Source organism: Parambassis ranga, chromosome 14 (assembly GCF_900634625.1).
Source record: "Parambassis ranga chromosome 14, fParRan2.1, whole genome shotgun sequence".
In the NCBI taxonomy this organism is placed as follows: Eukaryota; Metazoa; Chordata; class Actinopteri; family Ambassidae; genus Parambassis; species Parambassis ranga.
Genome location: NC_041034.1, coordinates 16,125,424 through 16,148,302, shown reverse-complemented (window position 1 = coordinate 16,148,302; position 22,879 = coordinate 16,125,424). Strand labels below are relative to the sequence as shown.

Sequence of the window (22,879 nt, the reverse complement as noted above, 5' to 3'; positions counted from 1 at the left end):
AATAATTCTATACTTATATACACACCCACATGTATTTAGTATCCAGTGTTAATCTGTTAGTGTTATAAACAAAGATTAGGATATTACATCAGTAAGATTTGGAGGTGCGGGTGGATTTTTAAAGCAGTGAACCTGTTCTTCCATGATAAATGCCACACTATATAATAAAAAAACATGCATCGTGCAAAATGGCTTTGCATACCTTTCAGATAGGGACAGTTTAATCTAGATTTGTTACCGTTTGTGCTTTACAGTCCTTCACCAGAGTAAATAGTAGCTGTGTTTACATCGTGGCAAAACATGGAGATTTTCTCACAGACTCTAAATGTTTTAGCGGAGCAGCTGCTTGTTATTTACTAATGATTCCATCACCCATCTAAGGTAATCACAGTCAGGTTGTATCTGTATTAGTTTTTCTCTTAAAGTAAAGTAGATTTCCAAGCCACAGAGTGGGAACAGACTCGAGGCCATCCAGCAATAAACCTCTGGGTAAGTGATATGACAGAGTTAAGCTCCAGACTGTCAGGAGGAAAAATGGTTCAGAGGCATCTCTGTTCTGAAGCTTCATATCCTGAAAGTTCAGGCAAATCAGTGTACTGTTTCCAATTTGTCTAATCAAAGGCTCTGTGTTATCTGAGTGTGTGTGTATGTGTGTGAGGTGTGTGGCAGCTCAACTCACCAGGGAGGGTTTGATGCCAATGCTCTCGGCAGCCTGAAAAGCTAAGGTCAGATTCCGGACCTGAAGAAAAAACAAACGGCCGGGTGTTGAGAAAGTTGAGAAACTTCATCCTGCAGCACCACACATGGAGCTTCAGACAGAAACAACAAGCTCACAAATACATTAATAAACCTAACAAACCCCCGAGAGGCAGTTTAAACCCCACTTAATCCTTTGATTGTTTGTGCGAGCGTGTCGGTGTATTATAATTCTCCCTTATGTTTATGTGATAAGTGTAAAGCTATACTGCACCAAATCTCTTTGTAAATCTAATAAAGGTAGATCTAGTGTTCCTTTAGGAGCTGTGGGGGATGTAATAAATCCAAACTTTAGGGTGTTATAAGATAAAATGACCTCATGAATGAGCAGTATTAATAGGAACTGTCAGTCTCTGCTATTTTTTTCTACCTTTTGAAATAAGAGTGCAGCTCCTTTACTCACTAATCATGATATTCACAGCAACTTCATATTAACTGCTTCCAGACATTGGCACAGCTGGGATGATGAATTCATATATTATGAATTCTTAATAATTAGTTCTGCAGCTGCTGACTGTGCCTCCCTCTTTCACCTAAAATATGAGTCTTAAAACCATCTTTGATAAGGGCTGAAGGAGAGCAGTAATGGGATTACTAGAAGGACAGATTACACTTGGAAGAGGTTGGGTGTTTGGGCCCCAGGGAGAGTCACTCAGCAAGAGTTATTAAAGCCAACACACGTCTATTGAATTATTCAGAGAGATGGGCAGCACGATGTCTCTGTCATCAGCTTAATGTTACACATTCACACTGACACGGCCCTGCGTGTGCACGTGCCTACACGACTAATCTGTCACGTAGGATGTGTGAGGCATGGTCAGAGGTGTTTGTCCATTGTTTTAATATTATAACAAGGTGGAGGACTTGCGGTCCCCGGAGAGGAACCATATTGTTTGCAGCATGACATTAAATGCAGCCCAGGATCAGTTACAGTACGGTTACACAAATGCTGCATTCATAATTCATCATCGGGCTGCCTTTCAATGCTGCATGGACAATACAGCACACCTATAAAATGTATACAACTGCATATAGGAAATGGGTAATGTGCAGGTTTAATGGTGGAAAAAATGACTCCTGGTAAAAATGACTTCAAGGCATTATGGAGGGTTTTATTTTCCTCTAGGCAAGCAGACCTACACTGGATAAGCAGACCCCTGTTTTTCACAGCTGACGGCTTCACATTTTCCACAAATAACTTACATGTGTTTATGTGTTTTCCTGGAGAATGAGCTTCTGTGTGAATCCATCTCACTAAACAATGCAAGTGACAACTGTGAATTCACAATCAGAAGAAGGAGATTGTTTGTGTGAGCTAACCCAGTCTGATGCTATGAACTGAAACCCCTGAATTGTTCTTATATGGCTAAAAAAAAGTGTGTGTGGGTCAGCAGCCAGAAGGAACGTAAGTTATGATATGGGTGTCATAGAATACACTTTAGTGTATAAACAATTGTCGTGTGTGTTCTTACTATAAATACACTGGTTTTCCTGCGTAGGTATCTGCTGATGAGAGGCTGAGCTACTAGTTCTACAGTGTGTGAGTGTGTGTACAATCTTCCTGTACTTTTCTACCTTATCTTGACTGATGAGTTCCTGGTAAGGGATGTGGGCAGGCAGATATGTGTGCAGGAGAGCACAGAAAGCCAGGCCATCACTCCAGCTGCTGCTGAAGTTAGTCACATCAATATTCTGAAAAACATTGACAACAACAATACAATTTCAAAGCCACACAGAGAAAATGAACCTCAAGTGTCTATGATCTTGGGTGGGAGAGCTAATGGCTTCTTTTACAACATAAATAAGCCACAAAAACAAGCCCTGTAGCCATAGGGCCACAGGAAACAGCATGAAAATTCAAATGTAATTAAATTATATTATGGTCTGGGTCTTTCAGAGCGCATTAACGCCCAGTCGTGTTTCCGTTGCTGACCATTAAGAGGATCTTCTCCCTTCAGATCCCCTTCAGGCCCCTTGTGCTGTCTCTGATCTTTCCTCTGGGTGAAGAACGTGCATAGCGGCACGTCCAGTGTGTCGTGTTTTTGTTTGTGTGCTTCTCAGAGCATCACCTCATACGTCGTGTGTTCAGCACATTCAGGCTCTTATAATAGCAGAGGAGATTGGAGGAAAGACTTCCTACAGTCTATTGTTCGGAGCTCTTAGACTCCCTGTTTGACAGATAAGTTATTTCCGGTGTCTTCCTGTTGCACCCCTCTCATGAGCTTTGGGAATGGGGTTCACAGTCAGGGAGGCTCTCCTGAGTCATGGGAATGTGTCTGTAAGGCACTGGCCTTTCACACACTGAACCTGGGAACGTCACAGATCCATCCTGTAGATGAAGGAATACTCACACAGCCATAAAGACAGACATGCAGATAGTGTGTTTAACAGCATGAATAATACCTGATCCACCCACACAACTGAAAGAAAAATGGTAGACATAATATTTATGAGTGGGTTATAGGATATCATATTAAAATATTGTGCCCCTAGTGGTAGTCCAGATATTTACACATTTGCTATAGATGTGCTCTACTGCCAAACTTCAAATAGCATACGTTTTATGGTCATTAATCACTTTGCTTAAATACCTATTTTACACATATTTTAATGTCACTAAGAATATTGTATTTCTTTATTTAAATGTCTCAGTATTAACTCAGGCACGGTGTGTTAAATATCTTTGGGCACATCTGTGTGTAAACACAGCATTAGCTCCAGTCAAGACACTAAAGATGTGACACACTGCCAATGTTTTTGTTTACTGTTGCTTTAAGCTAGACATTTTCAATCCTCGCCCGAGGACCTGAGTCCTGCTGATTTTCATTCTGCAAATCTAATCAGTCACTGATCTATACGTGTGATGCCAGGTGAATGTAATTAGCTAGCTGACAGGACAGGAAAACAACACAAATCTGGGTCCTGAGGACAAAAATGTATGAGCTATAAATGAGCTTCTCACTGGTCACAAATGTGTTGCCTTCATTTGTTAGATTTTGTGTGATGCCATCTACCTTAAGTTAAAACTAGGAGAAGATGACACTGGTTGGTTGTTGTGATGAAATGGGATGATCAGATGATTAGGTCATACGAGCGTGTCAGTGCAGGCGTGTTTTCAAAGCGTAGCACGCAGCCATGAATCTAACACTATTTTTTGCTAATTTTGCTAATATTAAAATACAATCAGCAGCAAATGACATTAAACATCATAAATATGCATTGCATTCACCTTAGTGACGCACTGAGTCGCAAATAGACTGCATGCGTTATGCAGTCTATTTATTGTTTTCCAACTTGATTGATCATGTGAAGCCATAGAGCATGTGTGTTCACAATGGGATCTGAAGGAGCAGCTGCCTTATGTGAATGAAGCCAAACAGGATGTAAAGTCCTGAGCCCAGGCTTTGTTCACTATTAGGAAAGCAATGACCCTTATATATAAACTCTAATAACTCCTTGGTACATGCACCATTAATTAACAGACACTTCATCAAGCTGAAACTGAGAATGTGGATGCACAAGCTTCCATCTGTCACTGCCTGTCTACTGTATGTGAAGGGCAGACCTGTGCTGTCATGTCAGCCCACATTCTTCTCATAGCTGCCCCTTCCCTGTCGTAGCTGGCTGAGCAGCCCCACTAGTAGCGCACTCTCTTTTTCTTTGTCTGCATGTGTGTGTAAACACACATAGTCTCCGAAACCAAGATTCACAGTGACAAATAAGCTGATAGGAGAGGACCGCAGCGTGCATGTGTGTCAGAGAGCGTGTCTGGGTGATGGGGGAGGGCAAGGTCCAAGGGGAACGTGTCTTAATCCAGGCCAGAGTGGGTAGGTATGTGTCTGAGTTGGTAGAGGGAGGGGTGGTGGAGTTCGTTCAGGGTGGAAAAGAGAGGGAGAGGCATGAATGCTAAAACAGCAGCGGACAACAACAGCTCTCTGGGAGCCGGCTCAGAAAAGCAAACACAGCATCAAGCGACAGGAAGTGTCTCGCTCGGCACAAAAGGCAGAGCCGTCGCTTTTTAGGGCTCAGAGAAAGAGAGCATGAGAGAGAAGCAGGGGCTTGTAGAGAGGGGCTTGAACCGAGTTTAGCAGCTTTGTCTGGCCAGTAAGAGAAAAACAGATTTTGATAATTACATAACAGTTAAATTATGGTTCTTACAGGCTGGAATGCCTTACAGAACTGATATCCATCATTTTAATGGTGCACAATCACAACTTTTAGCACTGACTGGATTAACTAGTTTTAACTCAATGCTATAAAAATCAACAAATTCTCTGTCTCAGTTTTATATTCGTGACTTTAGCTGCAGTGGACACTAGAGGCCAAGGACATGTCACACCCCGCCTGCAACATAATACCCCCTCTGTTGTAAACCATTTGGAAATGAGTTGGACACAGGCCTGTAGCTAAACACTGCTCAGGCAGCGGTTTGACTCTGCACTGATACAAGGTAAGTGTGTGCTCTCACAGGCATTCTAATATTAACAATATTGAGCTCACAGATTGGGCTCAATATTGCAATTGAAAGTAAAAAAATATAAATTATAAAACTGTGTACATATGTAGAAACAACAGGTGAACCAGGAGACACCCTGACAGAGACCTCTGACTGAGGAGCTCGTCTTTGTAGTTCCTGTATCCCTCCTTCAATGAATGAATGGGCAATAAAAAACTAAGGAAAATTAGACTGAGTCAATGCAACAAAAATAGGAGAAGGAGGCAGAGAGGGGAAGGCAAAGGAGGAGGAGAGGACTCTAAAGGACCTTGCAATGAATCAATAGTCATGAGTAATGACAGGCTGAAAACCCAGGCAACCAGGGCCACAGATGTAAAGACAGGGCAGCAGAGCTGGAGAGGCATCAGCAGGTCATCTTTACGCAGGTCTTGTTTGTGCAGAACAAATGATACAGCATACGGTATTAAAGGAAATATTCGAGTCGTCTTCCTCATCTATCCTCATCTCATCTATCTCTCAGATGTTTGACACTGATGATCTCACACTTTATTAGAACTTCTTTCATCTGTTATCCTCTTCCCCTCCTCGATGTCTGACCTTCATTCCACACTCACATGGGGGTCCATTCCTGTCTTTCAATGGCTCTGTGTGCACGTGTATGTGTGTGTGTGGACATGTATGTGTGAGTTTCCCAGACGAGGCCGGATAAGCTGTGCTCTGTCAGGTCCAGCTGAGCCTGAATGTTCAGAGCCTTTTGCTCATTGTTCCCATCCTGAACAAACAGGGCATTTATTTTTGTTTGGCTTCTATGGTTAATTGAGAAAAAAAAGTTTAAAAGTGTCCGGAGCAGTTCTAAATTAAGACATCAAAGAGGCTGATAAATATACAGTAGGACGGCCAGAGTGTTTTCCAACAGACCAAATGTTGAAGAAAGCCCTTGCTTATGGAACACAGCCAGCTGCTCGTAGACTTTTCTTTTTGATGATGACACTTGTTGCAGCTCGGGTGGGAGGATTCCTAGATTAAACTGCTTATACAACTATGAGAGGTGTTCAGATTGCAGCACGATAACTTTTGTTTGTAGTCTGGTAGCTGTCCAGCCACACTGTCCAGAGTTAAACACACAGATAACATAAATCAGGGTGAGAGCAGACTTTAAAAAAACTGCTTTGTGTGTCAAGTTTGTGTCCAGTCCAGCACTGACGACCACAGGATCCCTTGTGAATACTAATTTCCTGTGAGGAGCCCCTTCAGTCTCTCCCACAGGGCAGAGTCAATCAGAGACAGCTTAAGGTCTCCACTGATCGATCTGTGCTTCCCAGAATCTGACATTTGAGGTGTGACAGAGCCTGTCTGGGCTTACATCTCTTCCTCTCCAGAGAGGTAACACAGGTCAGGCATTCGGCTGCTCTAAAGACCTTAGCGTCACCGGGGTACGGAGGCAGCTGGTGGATAAATAGGCTACATAGCTTCCCTCCAGGGTTTCAGAAGATCACCATGGTGATAGCACGGCCCTACAACTTGTGTCCCCGTGTGTTTACATGCATGTCTTTTGCCATGTTTTTTCCTTTTTCCCCCCTCAAGCTAAATTAAAAACCACAGGTTGCCTAGAGACACCATCCATATGGTTAGCATATGTTGACAACGACACACATCCATACACAGACACCTGAGCCTCGACTGGTGCATGACTTAAGACACGTAGCCCATGGTAACTGTTTTTTCATAGCTCTGGGACGCAGTCGATGTTATGCCTTGCTTCTCCCTGCATTGCATAGGCCCTCACCCCCTGCGTATGAATCAAGATGACGCAGTGTTTCGTTATGGTGTTGTGCGATCACTGCGGGCACCTGCCCACACCCTCATCAGCCAGAGATGACAGACAGACACACCTCTATTAAGCAGTGACAAAAGCGCTGAAAGCAGCGCCAAACACAATCACTCTTCTACATGATCTGATTGTGACTGACACTGACAGGACCTTAAAATTATAATATTGGCTAGTCCAAAGACAAAGGTCGGCAGCTCGATTGCAACCTTTCCCACAGTTAAAGCCTAAAGCATGCATTTGCAGAACTCTAAAAATCAGTAGGGCAGGTTGAAGCATCTTTCAAGTTGTTTCAGAAATGTCTACTTCTGATCATGTGCTTATTTATCAGACAAGAGGTGTAATATCAGACTATGTGTCCAGCTATTAGTGTTTTCTATTAATTACAAACTATGATAGCCTGCCATAATGTAATTTCTTTAATAAAACAAAAATACACATACGATGAGATTTATATCCACTAAGGCCTTTCTTGTCTCTCTCTCAGTTACTGACACTTAGATGACCCATCTTGGCATTAATTCATGTATTTATTTTAAACTTTTTATGCACACTGCATTTGTGCAAGGCAGCTGATTCAATTCCCAGTCACAGTCTTGTTTGTGTCTCGTGCAGCTGTATACATTCATCTAGCTAATTAAAAGCCAGTGTTATTATTACACTATACCCTGTTAACTCACGGTCTATGAAGCAGAGGGTGTGCTCCCTTGATGCAGATGATGCCATTGTAAAACATCCAGCATGCTAAAAGTAGCTCCTGTTTTCTGTTTTCCTTTAAATAGGCTGCTGTTTGACCAAACAGTCTGCCAACAATAGACTGTAATAACAACAGACACGAGGCTGACCCTCCCAGCCACTTTTCTGACTCTGTGTTGGCAGATGAGCTTGATATAAGAGCTTGTTTCCTGACTCCACTGCTTGGAAGCAGAGAAAGGATGGAAAGAGAACACTGATAGTGGAAGATACTGTTTCAAAGTGACCATTAATTTTGCAGCCTGAAGGGGCCAAGCATAAATTACAACTTCCTGACTCTATACTAAAGAGCCAATTAGTGTTGTGTTATAAGCTCTTTGACCTTAGTCCACTGCAGAGAGGAGTACGACAAGTGCCAAGTGCATGTGGATGTTTGGATAAAACTAAACCTCACTAACCTTTATCAGCAGAACACAAGCATGACACAGAAGCAGAACGACAAAGACAGAAACCTGGACTGTGGCCTCTGCTGTCCTGGAGCTACAGACTGTGTGACCTATCCGTCCGTCTCTCTGGACATTAGTCTCGTAATTAGAGGCCTCCATGTGGGCAGAGGCCTCGTAAATTTGCAGCAGCCTGACCTTTCACCAAACATATATGCTCAACACATCCTCTCATGGTTAACCTTTTCTCTCAGCCCACCATGAGATTCAAGCAGGTCACATCTTCTTGTGCTGTGCACTCAACTGGGCCCCACTGATGCAAAAACACTGTGTGTCACGCACACCAACATACTGTACATAACCATGTGTCCTTGAAAACAGAAATCCCAGTGGAAGGTGGTGGAATTCACCAGAAGAAGAAAAAAGCTCAAGAGACATATAACAGCCGCTCTCATAAATCTCTGCTGATTGTCTATGTAGAGAGAAACATAACTTAAACAAAAATATTTGGGAAATGAAGCTGAGATGGGACCTTTAGCTCACATTAACATTACAGAGGTGTCCTTATCTGCTTTTTCTGCTCTCATCCTCTAATCAAGCCTTATGTGTCTCAATTTGTCATTGTCCTTTAGCTCTGATAGACCAGTTGCCATTTAAATCTGCATTTATTCAGAATGACTGGCACCAGATAAGTGGAAACCAATATCAATCATGTGAATGCAAATTGATGTGAAATGAGATAAGACATTATGCAGCATTCACACACTTTAGGGCTGACAGCCCGTCAATAAATCCAGAGGACCCCAGCTCAAGTCAAGAACAGTTACTCCAGGAGGGAACTGATTATGCCACAGCCTGAAACACTCTCACTGGTAGTCAAATCTTCTTATTGCATTCCTGATACATGCACATAATCACACTGTGTTGCTAAGCCCTTTGTGAGAAGGGGATCACAGGTTCCATAGTTAAACCTGTATTGCTGGACCCAACTGCCCTGAACTGAACTAAGAGTCCAGTTAAATGGTGGATACTGTGGGACAATTAAGAACCGAACAGCTTTTCTTTATAAGCCATTGTCTTTAAACACACAGCAACTATCCATGTCAAAACAATCTGAGCCATGACAGTCTGTGTACAGGGCCAGTGTCTCATCAGGCGGATCATCAGTTTTTATCTTATCTGGTCCAATATTTCCATCACAGATGTGTGTTGCATCAACAAAACCAGCATGTGACCACCTGACCTCATACGAAGGGAGGGTGACTCAAAGTTCACCGAGCAGTGCTAGTGACTATTAAGATGACAACACATCTAATAATCCAGACTATTTATCACAGGCAAGGCTGCATCTATTTTTAGCACTTATTGTCACCAGTGCCTTTTAATACTCAGGATGCTGCATGTGAATAGACCCCCGACAGGACAGGAACGGATAGTTACATAATTAATCCTTAATCATAATGCTGAGAAGACTGAAATGACTCCTTTCTGTCATACACGAGTTTGCAGGCAGGAACCACAATTCTGTCTGCTGGTTAGAGTTTCTGCTCGTTGGCATGCTGGCACACAAACATGATGATTACATAGGCAAATCTCTAATTCCACTGGACTTAATGGGCTCCTTAAACTGGGTATTAGGGGGGGGGGCAAATAAGCCAGGTGACTGTCAGCACCCAGGAAACGCAGTAGGGAACACAGTACAATAACAATGCATAAACAAATGGACACGCATGAAAACAAAGAGGTCTATAAATAAACACAGTGCAGTGTGTGAGCATCACTGAGTGCTTCGCTCCATTGTTTCCATTGCCGCCGTGCCACAGTGACTTCATGTCTCCAGTGAGGTGACAGGTGGGTGAATGGTGCGTCTGCACACACAGTGAGGTGCCACTGTAGTCTAACACCTCTGTGATGGCTGACAAGAAACCACCCTGAGGGCAGGACTAACTAATATAAAGGAGGGAGGAGGAGCTGTCATCTCGCTTTTAAATGTAAACTCGAAGAAATAAAGACTAAAATAAATATATGAACAGATGCAGGGAGAAGCAGGGCCTGAAAGTGAATGGAGCCTGTCTTGTATTTGAGAGAGGTCTTTGGCCTGTGATCCCTACCGGATAGCCTTCTGTTTTCTTCTGGCACCACTTCAGTAGAGCATTTCTCTTAGATCCTCCATACTCCCGCGCCAGTGCAGCCAAGGGGTCCTTTCTTTCCACACTGTCACCAGGGAACCACGAGCAGCAATCACACACAGAGGGAGAGAGAGAGAGGGGGGCAGTTTACAGTAAATCATCCGAATCCCCTGTAAAAGCGCTAATATCTACATATTCACACACACGCTTCAGGGCACAGTAAGCTTCACAAATACCATAATTACTTCAGTTATAACTGGCTGTTTGATTAGATCTGCCTTTCTCCTGATGAATGCCAAATTATTCAGTCTTCTGCAGGGAACAATCCCACCATTCTAACTATTCAAGCAGACCTTATATAAAAACCCATGACTCTTTCCAGATTTGTCTTGGAAACCGATACATTAATCAATATTAATAATAATAAGAATAATAGCAACTTCAAGGATTTTTTAATTTTAAGGAATTGTACTATTTTATCTTATTTTTATTTCAAGCTTGAAGCTTCCTTCTACTTTATCCTCTGTTTATTTGTGTTAGAGGTCAAAACTGGCTGCAGGCCAGAGGAAATGATCTATACACAGTCCACCTTTAAGTCTAGGATGTCTTTTTTCCCCTTCTACCTTTCACATTCCACCTCCCTGTGCACATGCTCAACTATTTACTGACTGTGCTGATGTGACAAAGACAAAAATATATTTCAAGTCGTACAACGGATTGGTTAGATGCCTATCTGCAGTATTATTCAGAGGGCCATCTCCCTGGGGTTTATATTGGAGCTGAGGCCATGGGAAGACCATGAGACACGGTCATTGCTCTGAGCATGGTAAACATTTCACACGTCACTGCAGCTCTGCTGTTGAATTCATTATTTCTCTGTTTGAGGCACCGTAACGCCTGAAGCAGCACAATCCTGTCCAAACAAATACTGTGTGTATGGTAGTATTTGCATTTATCATCAGTGATACAGTCATATCATAAAAATACCCAATATGGTCACAGGCTGAGAAGACCTTCACTGCAGTCACACACATTTATATTTATAAATGTCAAATCACATGCTGTAAAAATAAAGGAATTGGAATTTGTTACATGTACTCTATACGTGTTTATTAGGTCAGCTGTGTGTTGGTTGAAGCTGAGTGTGCTGGACTTCACTAACCATCTTTACATACTCATGAAGTAAACTTGAACACTCCTTTCCCTTATATGTAACCAGTTGCAGTGAATGCTGAGTTTATCAGGCCGTCAGTCTGATTTGTTTGTGAAGCAACGATTCATATACAAGGTGAAAAATCACTAATCCTCGACTAAAGAGAAAACTTCTGTTTTCATTTATGACTGCGTCACCACAGAGACTTGCACAGCTAAATAAGTGGGTTTATCTGACAGGTGTGTTTGGGTAAGCTCACCTGAGCTTGCTGTTTCCTCGGTTATAGCTGAAGGATGCTGTACGGCTGCTGAAGGAGGCAGGGGGTTTGATTACAGACTCTAAAGAAGGGCTCTTCCTCATCAGATTGTTCGGTTTCAGGTCTTCCCCACAGCTTGACAACTTATCTGCAGAATCAAAAGGAGGGAGGACAGAAGAATTAGTGTATTTTACTGCTCAAGGAATAACAGATGAACTCAAAGTAGAGTCAGTACAAGTTTGTAAATAAATAACTGATGTTCACAAATAGTTCACCAAAATCATCAGTCTTTAAAAACTTGTAAAATAAATCACTCTAGATCAATGCAGTAAAGCCACTGTCTGAAACTCCTATTGACTGTAGAGTTTTTTACAGGTAGATGCCACAGTCACAGCATTTACTTAGTACAACAAAGCCATAAAACTTTACACACCAACAGCACACTTGTGTTTGCATACCATTCTTCCTTTTTATTTCGGTGCAGTGTCTAACAATAATAATACTTCTTTGGCTTCTATTGACATAAAACCATTATTTGTTTCCATTACAGCTACTCTGCATGACTCACTGATAAGTATTTAAAATAAACACTGGCTACGTACCATGTGGATGAGAGTATTCTCCATGGTTGATTCTTTTTTCCAGTGTCTTTGATAACGGCTTTATGTACAAGTGTCTCTAAAAGAGGAAATAAAAGAAGGGATGTCATCATATTGGAGAAACACATGATGACATATTTTTGTGTTTGAGACTATGTGCTTTCAGATACCTGGATGGGAGAAACAGCAGCAGCAGGTGCAGTGCGTACAGGGATGCCACTAAGTGGGCTTCTGGGTGAGGAATGCATCTGAAGTGTGTGGGCTGGTCCATCTGAAAGACCCAGATATAAAACCACTGAGTTAGTTAACGTCACATTTCACATTCGTATATATTTATATTATTTTTGAGACTGCAGTTCATTATTGTGAGGATTATTACTAAAGAAAGGAGCAGGTTTGACAGGCTTGATAAAAAATTTAAATAAAGGTCGAGTTAAAAGACATTTAAAAAAAAAATCTGAAACCTTTTTGTTGACACTGTAACTGTAACTAAGCCTCTTACATAAAAATCTCATAGATGCCAAATATTTTCACCACAAAAACAAAAATCCCCCCCATAAGGCCTGAAGTCAAATCAGGCCAGACATTCATGTACAACTGTACATGCCTTTGCTGCAGAGAAATGACATTCATGCTGCTCATCAGCTGTTCTGCACTACTGTTACACTGCTGTGATAGGGCTCCCTGTCAGGGTGTGTCTGTGCGCTGGGGTGCTGGTGCTCACTCTGTCCAACAGTATCAAAGGACTTAATGAGGGATTTGACAGTAGCTCCGGGCTCTGAGTCGGCATCTCCATTGGCGTCCATGGGTGTGGTTGGGATCATGGAGATGCCGCACCAGTGACGGCTGTTATCGGAATCAGACACCCTCACTTCATCACCTTGGGACCTGGCAGACACAATGAACAGGAATGCTGTGTAGAGACTTATACAAACACATTGCAGAAAAGATACAAGAAAACTGAAGAGTGGACTTTCAAAACTCTCTATCCAGTAGTCTTCCAAAACCACCTGTTAATCACTAAGAGTGCTTGTTCAATAGTGAATCGTGACTATGTTGCCAATAACTAGTTAGAGAAATTTGGTGAAGAGAATCTGAGCAATCCAGTTATAATGATACATTGTGCCCTTTGCCCCTGGTAAACTCTGGACTTTAGGCTACAGTGTGAGAGATTTGGAGCCTCATTATCAGTGATGATGTACAGTGAATGGCAAATAAGGATTTTTTTCAACTCACCTCCATAATGCAGGTTGACATAAATACACAACAGCAGCTGGACTGGTGTAATTTCATTTATTCATTTGCCAGATGAACAGCCGTCAAACAGATACACAATACACTTAAAAGTATTACTGTACTTCACAGGCATAAAACCAGTCCTAAGTCTTTCTAAGACTTGTTTGTCATAATAAATTAGCATGACATTCACTGTAACGTTCCTTAAAGAAAAATGACCTATTGCACTGTCAGCATCTTTTTTATAGATAGTATTTTGGAGTGTATTTAAATGTTTACATTTTGAGCACCAGTACCCCATTCTCTAAATAATATGGCTTTTAAAACTGGACTGTAAGAAGAGCCTGAGATTCTGAAACTTTAAACCATTATACTACTACTCCTACTAGGGAAATCATATTAGGTCATATTTAAAAATGAGGGGCCTCTAAAAGGTCATTGGACAATGCTGTTTGACACAGTGATTTTAAACAGATCAATAAAGAAGACTGATCACAGTAAATGTTGAGGTTCAGATAAAAGTGGTTAAATCTAAATTAATTAATGAATTATATTAAATGAGTTCAACTCGTCATCTGACAGTGGAGTGTTCGGAGAAAAAGTAATCTTTCTGGAACTTGTATCACAGTATTCTTGGTCTTGGATTTGGACCATCAACAAAATTTGTCAAGTTAAAGAAGAGTGAAAACTCCTGAGGTACAGCTGTTTATGATTGTGGCAGTCCTGATTCTGATTTTTGGCAGTAAAATGTTAAGAGCAACTGATTTCAAAAGAAAAGAAAAGCAGAAACATGCAGAATGTTGATAGGAATGTAAATGCAGTTCATGAAGAAAATGAGTTACATACCGCCATCTGGTGGCCGAGTTTGACACTGCATTTGAAATCACAAGATCAAAGACTGAAAAAGTCCAAACGATTCCTTTAACTCACATGTTAATAGTCATGTACATGTTCCAGCATAAAACCAAGAACAATCTACTTTAACTGTCTAGATCAACTGAACTTTAAGTTGCATTATGTTGGTCTTGCTTTAAAAATTGACTTTTCTGATGTTGATGTTCTGGCAGAATGTTGAAACCTTCAGGTTTCTATTGGCTAAGAGCTTTCATCAGTATTTTTCCACACTTCCCAAATTTTTTCATTTTTGTAATAGGTCATACACCTTCTGTCTTCTCAACTTTCTGAAAGGCACAAAGCAGCTTCACACGTCATCTAAGGGAACCTTTAAAATATGGTGTTTTCTCAACACAAGAGAATTACAAACACATTATACATGTACATTCATTGGAAAATAAAAACACAGTATTACTTTTCAAAAAGGTCCAAAATGTAAATCCATGTGGAGACATGGAAGCCAGACTGTGTCATCAGACATCAGAGTGGCTTACATTGAAACAGGTTTACCACGTTATATTTTGAATGTTTGAACGACATTATAAGTGCAACAATAACACTGTCTTCATGTGGCGCTGTGAGAGGCACTTCTCTAGTGCCCCTCTACTGCTGTCTTGGTATCAAAAGTGGCTCCGGTGCTTATTCTGAAAAGAGAAACAAAAAGGAACATGAACTACCACACTGCTTTTTCTGTTTTGACAACAGACCTTATATTTCTTCCTAATGTTATGCTGAAAGCCAGATCTCTGGGCACTCTCTATAAAAACTCTCTTCCATGCATAGCTTATAGGATTAATACAATTACACACTACATCCAATTTGGCTTCACCCGGTGATGAAGATGCTATGCAAATGTATCTGCAGCAGATGATGCATAGCATGAGTTTAATCCAGTCATGCCCTGCAGACCTTCCTGCTATGTATTAAACACAAGTAGGAGGGTTATTCATTCAAAGAACAGCAGGTGGCACCAGATACATCTGGTTGGACTACAGGCTTAAAGAACCAAAGGAAAGGAAACCAAAAGGTAAGACAGTCCTACGAGTGCAGTCAGCCAGCATACAGAAAGACAAACAGAGTCAGACAGGCTGAAGCAGCAACATGAAGCCAAACACAGACATGAAGGTCAGTGAGCATCAGCAGCAGCACACAGGGCAGGGAAAGGCAGACTGGCTGAGAGAGGGCTGGCAGGGAACTCACCTGGACTTTACAAAGGTAGGCTTGTCAGAGGGACATCTTAGAGTCATCACAGGGTGCTGCTGCAGGTGGGGAGCGGACGCAGTATAACAGCTAATCTTGGGGAAAGTTTTCTGATTTAGCCATGGTCTAAAACCATCTGTAACTATATTCACAACCACTATAAAAATCTATTATTACTACCTCTTACACACTAAAGCTGCTCTCAAGAGGTTTGTGAGGTGATGTTTTTATGAATGAGGTCTTGTTTAAAGGAAAACACCGTGGCTGGCCACAGGAATAAACAGAGTTCTGTACAGGAGAAAATCTAAGCAGACTTTGCTACTTTGACACATTTAACTTGACATGGTGATGAGAGAAGACACAACCATCAAAAACACCATGGCAGTAGCACGTTCAAACACACTTATATACGTATACCATGCAATGCTCTTTATAAATACATCACATAACTGCATGGCCATGGTCTAACAGCTTGGAATCTTCTATATCTTGACACACCAGTGTGGAATATTTCATTCTAACACACTGGGATGAGAGCTACATCTGTGATTAAAGTAGATCTGCCACAACATCCACTTTCGTATGTTTTGATAATCAATTTACTGTACTTTGATGAAGGTGAGGTTTGAATGTTACTTTAGGCCAAAGGTAGGGGTCAAAGAGGGAGAGAGACAGGGGGCAGCAGCTTAAAGGAGTACAATACACAGAGGGAAAGTCTGCTCATTTACCAACAGAGTCTGCCAAATCCCAGGAACCCGAACTCTCAAACCAAGGATTTAATTTGGTTAATCACCAAAATATATAATATATATATTCTTTAAGAATAGTGTTTATTGTTTGTGCACTGGGTAGAAGTATGGCAAGACTCTGGCTGGTATCTCATATCATATGTTCAGAGAGAAAAGGAACTGCAGCCCAGTGCTAAACAGGGGGAGCTGGTTGAGGTGGAGGAACCGAAAACAGAGGGGTATGGTGAATACGGTACCTGACTCCCTGTAGGGCTTCTAGGTCTGCGGAAAGTTTTGCATTGCGATCTTGCTCTTCTTGCAGCTGCCTCCTAAGTATACGCAGCTCCTGCTGAGCTTCCACCTTGATGTCATTAGCCACTACCACAGCTGTCTGGAGGTCTGCCTGAAAACGACGCCACTCCTCCTTCTCATCCTAAAAGACATGAACACATGCATGTGGACAGGTGAGTGTAAAAAAAAAAAAGAACTGAAGAGAACTGAAGATTCTTGCCACTTTGGTCAAGTCTAGGCATATTCAGTGTCTTAAGACACACAGAAAATGTCATGGTTTCAAAACATCCATCACATATCACATACAAATCTGGCACTGGATGTACTAGATGGATTTCTAAATACTGTTTCTTGGTAAATCAAATCTTTTAAAGCTGGGGATTCATTTAGAACTATTCTAGTTGTAAACTAGTGTTTTGTAATACTCAGGCCTCTATTAAATCAGCAGTCAGAAAGATGATGAAGATCACATTAAAATATCAGCAATCATGCAAAATAATTATCAAAAAAGTGATAATTAAAACACAAAACAACTTATCTGTTTCACTTGATAATGTCTACAAATTTTAAAGAAAAACATCAGACAGAAGAGATGTCCATGGAGAAAGTCAGTGCCTGCCAAAAAACACAAAGCTGCCTGTCTGAACAGCCCACCTGCCTGTTCCACAATGCTATTAGAAACAATGCTCAGTGGAAAGAAGACTCAAAGGTCATTTTGGCAAGAAGACAAGGGAAAAGAACATCACCATGAACTGAAAGGGGTCAGAAACTGAGGACAAGTCATCACTTTTCCATTGTCAGTCTGTAAGTCAATTATGTTCTAATTGAAGCCGTCTCAGCAAAATAAATATGGTAAATTAAGTTTCAGTTTCCAGAAGCAGCAATTTTGCATTTATTTATTGCACTGATGACCGAAAGGGAAAGTTAATTCACTGGAAAAAGGAGATGTGATGGGACAAACATCGAACAAAGGAGGTCTGGCCTACATGCTGTGGACATAATCGCAAACAGAATCAAGATTTGAACATTGCTCCGCATAAGCTCTGCTTTCTTACCTTCATCTGTCGATTAAAACCTTTTAGTTGTCGCTCTGCCTCGGCTTTCTGCTCCTCCATCTTTTTCACTAGATCTGAAATGGCAAATTTCAAGTCAACAGCCCAAACTATGGACTTTGAAAGATTCTTGCTAATTAAAGTGCATTGACTACTAACAGCACTGCTTTGTCCAATTCCTGGACAGTGTTTGATCTGTCAAGAAATGTTTGTCATCGCTGCAAGAATATTTACATCAGACCAATCTCCATGATTAACAGCAGCCTGTGGAAATACAATGTCATCAGCCATATAAAATGTGCCAACTGCACTAATGGCAAGTCAAAGACAGATGAGTTTGGGATTTTGCATGCTATTTTTACATATACTATTGGCTGTTTATTCCTAGCGCAGAATAACGCAAACAGTCATGCAGTAAATCCTACCTTCATGAATGTAATGCTCAGTTTTTGTTTACCATTACATTCTGCATGGTTGCTTCAGAGGAATGTCTTTTTTAATGTTAGAGCTACAGAGAAATGAACAGTAAGAGACATGAACTTACTCTCCATGTCCAGCACAGCTTGTTTAGTGTGGCAGTTGACAGCTCTCTGCTGCTCCACCTGATCCTCCAGCTCAAAAATGGTCTCCTTCAGCTCCTTCACTTGATTCTCAGCCTGGATCCCAGCTTCCTCCAGGGAAGTCACCTGGCTACTAAGCTCCTGCTCTCTCCTCTCAGCCAGCTCCTGAAGCTGCTGGCATTTGATCTCCATCTGTGTATGTACAAATACATAAGCATATGGTTGGTGTAGGATAGAAATGAGTAACATTTTTTAAAGAAAGAAAAGGCAGTGTTTTATGTGAATCTAACAACAGGCTGTCAGACCTGTTAGACCGGTCATTTTTGGCAGAAAGAATTTTTTCGTAGCATTTTGGTATATTAATTCCATTGTGTATTTTGCTGTACATCCCTGTAACTGAAAATACAGAAAGGTTACATGCTTATGTTATTATGTGTTTTCACCTAGTTAATTATGACTCACAATGATCATTTTACTCTGTTGAATAGATGACCTAAAAGGTATCAATGGCTTTGAAGCTGAAGTCAGCGTACTGTAATAAATGCTGTTGTAAGAACAGACATTACAAGGCAGGTCTCTGTGAACATAATATAACTAAAAAAAGTAAATGATGTATCTATGCATGACACTCTCGCTGACACCATGTGGCTCTAATTGATTATGATGTTTGTGAGCAAAGTTATGAAGTGGCCTCACCCTCACACCCATGTGGCAGAGGGAAGCAGTGTGATTCAGACGGTCACAGACTGGTGGACCACACTTCTGTTGGCACCACAGTCACAGTCCAACTACGATGACATCACTGATTTGATGGTGACACACCTCACTTTATGGCAACAACCACCAACATGACCTCAAACCCACACTGTCTTAGACTTATTTGTAGGGGAAAACCAAAGTGAGAAGCATATGGCAACAGTTTAAGTGAACATGAGTTCATGTGCTGCGGTGGTGCTATAGAAAGCATGTTAAATATAACATTAATAGTCATGATGTGTGTCCTTAGCTAGATTTAATAGGCGGTGGCTAAGTCAAGAAGTACTTACACTACCGTTCAAAAGTTTGGGGTCACTTGGAAATGTCTTTATTTTTTGTAATTTTTTTTTTCAATAAAGATAACATTAAAGTAATCAGACATACAGTCTAGTCATTGTTACAAATATTTCTATATAACTCTGACTTTAAACTGCATGATTTGATTTGCTTTTTCATGGTTTGCAGTAAATGTTAATGCAGTAAAAATATTCCTGAAAGCTTTTTCAAATAAAACACAACTATTGAGGTCACCTAAAAATAGGTTTGAACTCAGTGAGTCACTCAAGTCCTTGTTTGTACACATATCACTTAGTACAATTCAATGGACGCAGCGGAAAATGTTTGAAACACACACAAGGAGACACTGTGTAAATGAATTGGAGGTGTCCAACCATGATGAGATCCATACACATACAAATTCTATGTTGAACTGTGAATCTCTCTTATTTAACAAAACCTTCACCTGTTTCCATAATAAATCTACACGTGTAATAAATACTCAAATTAAAATGTGTTGTAAATGTGCATCCTTCCTACCTTGGACATTGTGGCTTGCACATGCTCAGTCTCAGCCTGAGACTTAAGCAGCTCCTGTCCCAGCTCGGTCAGCTCCACCTCCAGCCTGTCTCTCTCAGTGTGGGCTGTCTTCAGCAAATTCTGCAGCTCAGTGCTGTCACTGGCACTTTGCATGGCCTTCAGCTCACCCACCTTTTGCTTCTCAATGTCTACCTGTGCCTTCAGCCTACTGTTTTCCAGTCGGAGACAGTCTGCCATTGCCTTCTGCTCCTCTGCAGCTTGTGAGGCCTGACCTCCAACTTCCTGCTCCCTGTCCAACTGGGCCTGCAACCTTTCCATCTCTTCTTTGAGACAGCACACCTGGCCCTGAGCCTCCTGGTGCTCCTCCTCAAGAGCTCTCAGGCTGCCTGTCAGTTGCTGCTGAATGTCCACCAGCTTCTCCCGTTCAAAGCGTGAGCCCTCAACCAGTTCAGCATACCTCTGCTCTAACTCGGCCAGCCGAGGCCCTTGGCTACATAGCTCCTCCTCCCTCTGGGCCTGAACCTGAGCTTGCTCCTGCAGTCGAACAGCCAGTGTCTCGTTCTTCTGGGCCAAAACCTCCAGGCGCTCTCTCTGCTGTTGAAGTGAGGTCTGCAGGAGACGCTTCTCCTCAGCCAGACGCTCATTCTCAGTTGTCAGCTCCTGCACCACTTGCTGCTGGTCAGCCAGCTCCTGCAGTGTAGCCTGCAGTTCCTCTGCTGTGCTGTGATGATTTTCCTCCATCTTGTGAATCTGTTCCGTTAGGCTCTGCACTGACACATCCAGACCTCCAGCACTGTTGACTGCTACTGATGCAAAAGCTTCTCCATTGACACCACTGCTCACAGAGTCAGAGCAAGATGGGATCTTCTCATACTCTGAGGAGTCAGGTGATGGTGACCCTTTGATGTCAGAGCTGGATGAGACAGAGGTTTTGAGTGGGCTGGCAGTAGAGGGATGGGTGTCCTGATGAGGAGGTAAGGTGTCTGAAGGCATACCATTTACTAAAAGCCTGGAATGGCTGCTTGTGTTTGTACTAGAGAGAGTAGATGACTCCAAGGAAAGCAGCTTTTCTTTCAGGACCTGGTTCTCCTCCCTGAGAGCTGCCAGCTCTCTCTGAAACTTCCCATTCTTCTCCCTTAGCTCTCCAACCAGCACAAGAGTCTCTGCCACCTGTCCCTGCTCGTGTTCAGCTGTAGGCTCTTGGCATAAAACAGAGCTGGGGGAGGGCACAGAGAAAGTAGGGGATACTTTACCCTTGCAGCGCTGCAGTTCCATCCTGAGATTGCTGATCTCTAAGTCTTTAGCCTTTGATTCAGCCAGCAGCTCTTTTAGCTGGCAGTCCAAAAGGCCCTTTTCCTGGCCATCTGTATCTGCACGGGACTTGGTTGAATTACGTGTCTGCTTTGCTAGGGTGCTGAGGCTGGAAGTGCTGGAACTGGACACCATTCTCTTAGTGGAATTGCTCCTCAGTTGATCTCTCAGAGAGATGCGGTCTCTTGTTATGGTTGAGGGGAGTTCCCTAGGAGCTGGGATACCAGACTTTTTGGCTGTCTGTGCACCTGCAACACACAGCAAAAGGAAAGCAGAACATGAAACAGTGTTTAAGTAATGACTCAAATCAGTCATCATACTCTATTTCTTAATTTATATCTAGTATTTGTTTAACTCTTGAAGGCAAAGGTAAAATGTTGAAGATCCTTAATTAGCATCCCATTTTTTAAAGATAATTTTGATCTCAGTAGAATTACCACACTGCATGCTTGACACTAAAAGAGGAAGGTATATATAATAGAATAAAATCAGCATACACACATGCTGGAACCATAAATTTGTTAACATTGTGTAATGACAGTGACTGAATAGACAGTGTGTCACAATTACACTTTATTATTCAGCACTATGGTCTCCTGTTCACATATTGTGCTCTGTTTGGACAACAGTGCAACTGCCTGACACTGTCTGTCTGCAGCCATTCATAGCTGCAGAGGAGCTTAACTGTGGCATTTCAAAAGGCATCAATGTAGGCCGCTGGCGTGAGCCTTTTCCAGACCCCTCTCAAATATGAGGAGTATTTACTGATGCCTGGTATGAGCTGGGTGCTGCCTGAAAACGTTTTATTGTTTGTTTTCAGATCATCAGCAAACAGTCATGCAGACACAAGGGGGTTGCTTGTTTTAAAGGATGACAAAGGTTCCTGTGCACGTGTAGCATCCCGGCACAAAGCAGCTTAAGCAGTGCACAGACAAAGACAGTACTGTGTGTCCGCATGCATACATCATCATCAAGCTCACTGTATAAAGGCTAGACAAGCAGCCTCTGTAGGAAGATAGACAGCACATCTTCTGAGCAACACATGCAAACACATAGACACAAAGCCCACAAACAAATGACCTAGTTAGGAATTGAAATCCTATACCAGTGTGGGTTCTTGAACTACAAACACCCACATACTATCCCCTTATTAAATAAGCTTTATAGAATAAGTAGGATCTGCCAACATGGCACAGTTTCTGGGGTACAAAACTGTTTGAAATAGTTGGTTGAAAATGTGAGGTGCTTCAGCTAGAGAGTCGATGAAGGGCAGGGCAACTGGAGGTAAAGATGCACTGACTGTATATATATTTATAGATATATTTAAAAGCAGTTACTCTGAAGGTTAAGCTTTAAAAATTAAATTACAGACTAAAAATGAAGCTAGGCAGAATAACACAATTGCTCGGTCAGTTCTCCAAGCACTACTACCAGCTTGGGCTGAGTGGATGCTGTCATTTCAGGTTACATTTTAAGATGCACTTCATTCAAATCACGTAAACATTACTACATGTCTGGACTTTAGAAGGCTGCAAAGAGTGCCATTAAACTTAATCTATAGTCACTTTTATCTGCAGTTCACAGAGGATGAATCCATGACTGACAGAATGAGGACATCATGCATTTATAAATTATGAAAGATGATAACACTGAATTAGCAATATAAGTCATAAATAGCTATTTACTATACAACAGGAAGCATCATCAAGACATGCCAGCTAA

General features: G+C 41.8%; 1 protein-coding gene across 5 annotated transcripts in view; it reads right to left on the bottom strand.

Moving 5' to 3' along the window:
• specc1 (sperm antigen with calponin homology and coiled-coil domains 1) overlaps positions 1–22,879 on the bottom strand; it is a 49,948-nt gene that overhangs the window by 2,400 nt on the left and 24,669 nt on the right. Inside the window, exons 4-14 of one of the 5 annotated variants that reach the window (XM_028420879.1) lie at positions 19,847–21,405; positions 18,259–18,466; positions 17,718–17,791; positions 16,629–16,804; positions 13,038–13,201; positions 12,484–12,584; positions 12,317–12,392; positions 11,718–11,862; positions 10,288–10,390; positions 2,332–2,448; positions 680–739 (exon numbers count right to left, since the gene is read on the bottom strand). In XM_028420879.1, coding sequence (XP_028276680.1) covers positions 680–739; positions 2,332–2,448; positions 10,288–10,390; positions 11,718–11,862; positions 12,317–12,392; positions 12,484–12,584; positions 13,038–13,201; positions 16,629–16,804; positions 17,718–17,791; positions 18,259–18,466; positions 19,847–21,405 — 2,783 coding nt within the window. Of the gene's footprint in view, positions 1–679; positions 740–2,139; positions 2,449–10,287; positions 10,391–11,717; positions 11,863–12,316; positions 12,393–12,483; positions 12,585–13,037; positions 13,202–16,628; positions 16,805–17,717; positions 17,792–18,258; positions 18,467–19,846; positions 21,406–22,879 lie in introns of those variants that run through there. The other 4 variants (XM_028420880.1, XM_028420877.1, XM_028420876.1 and 1 more) reach the window with 4 other exon arrangements.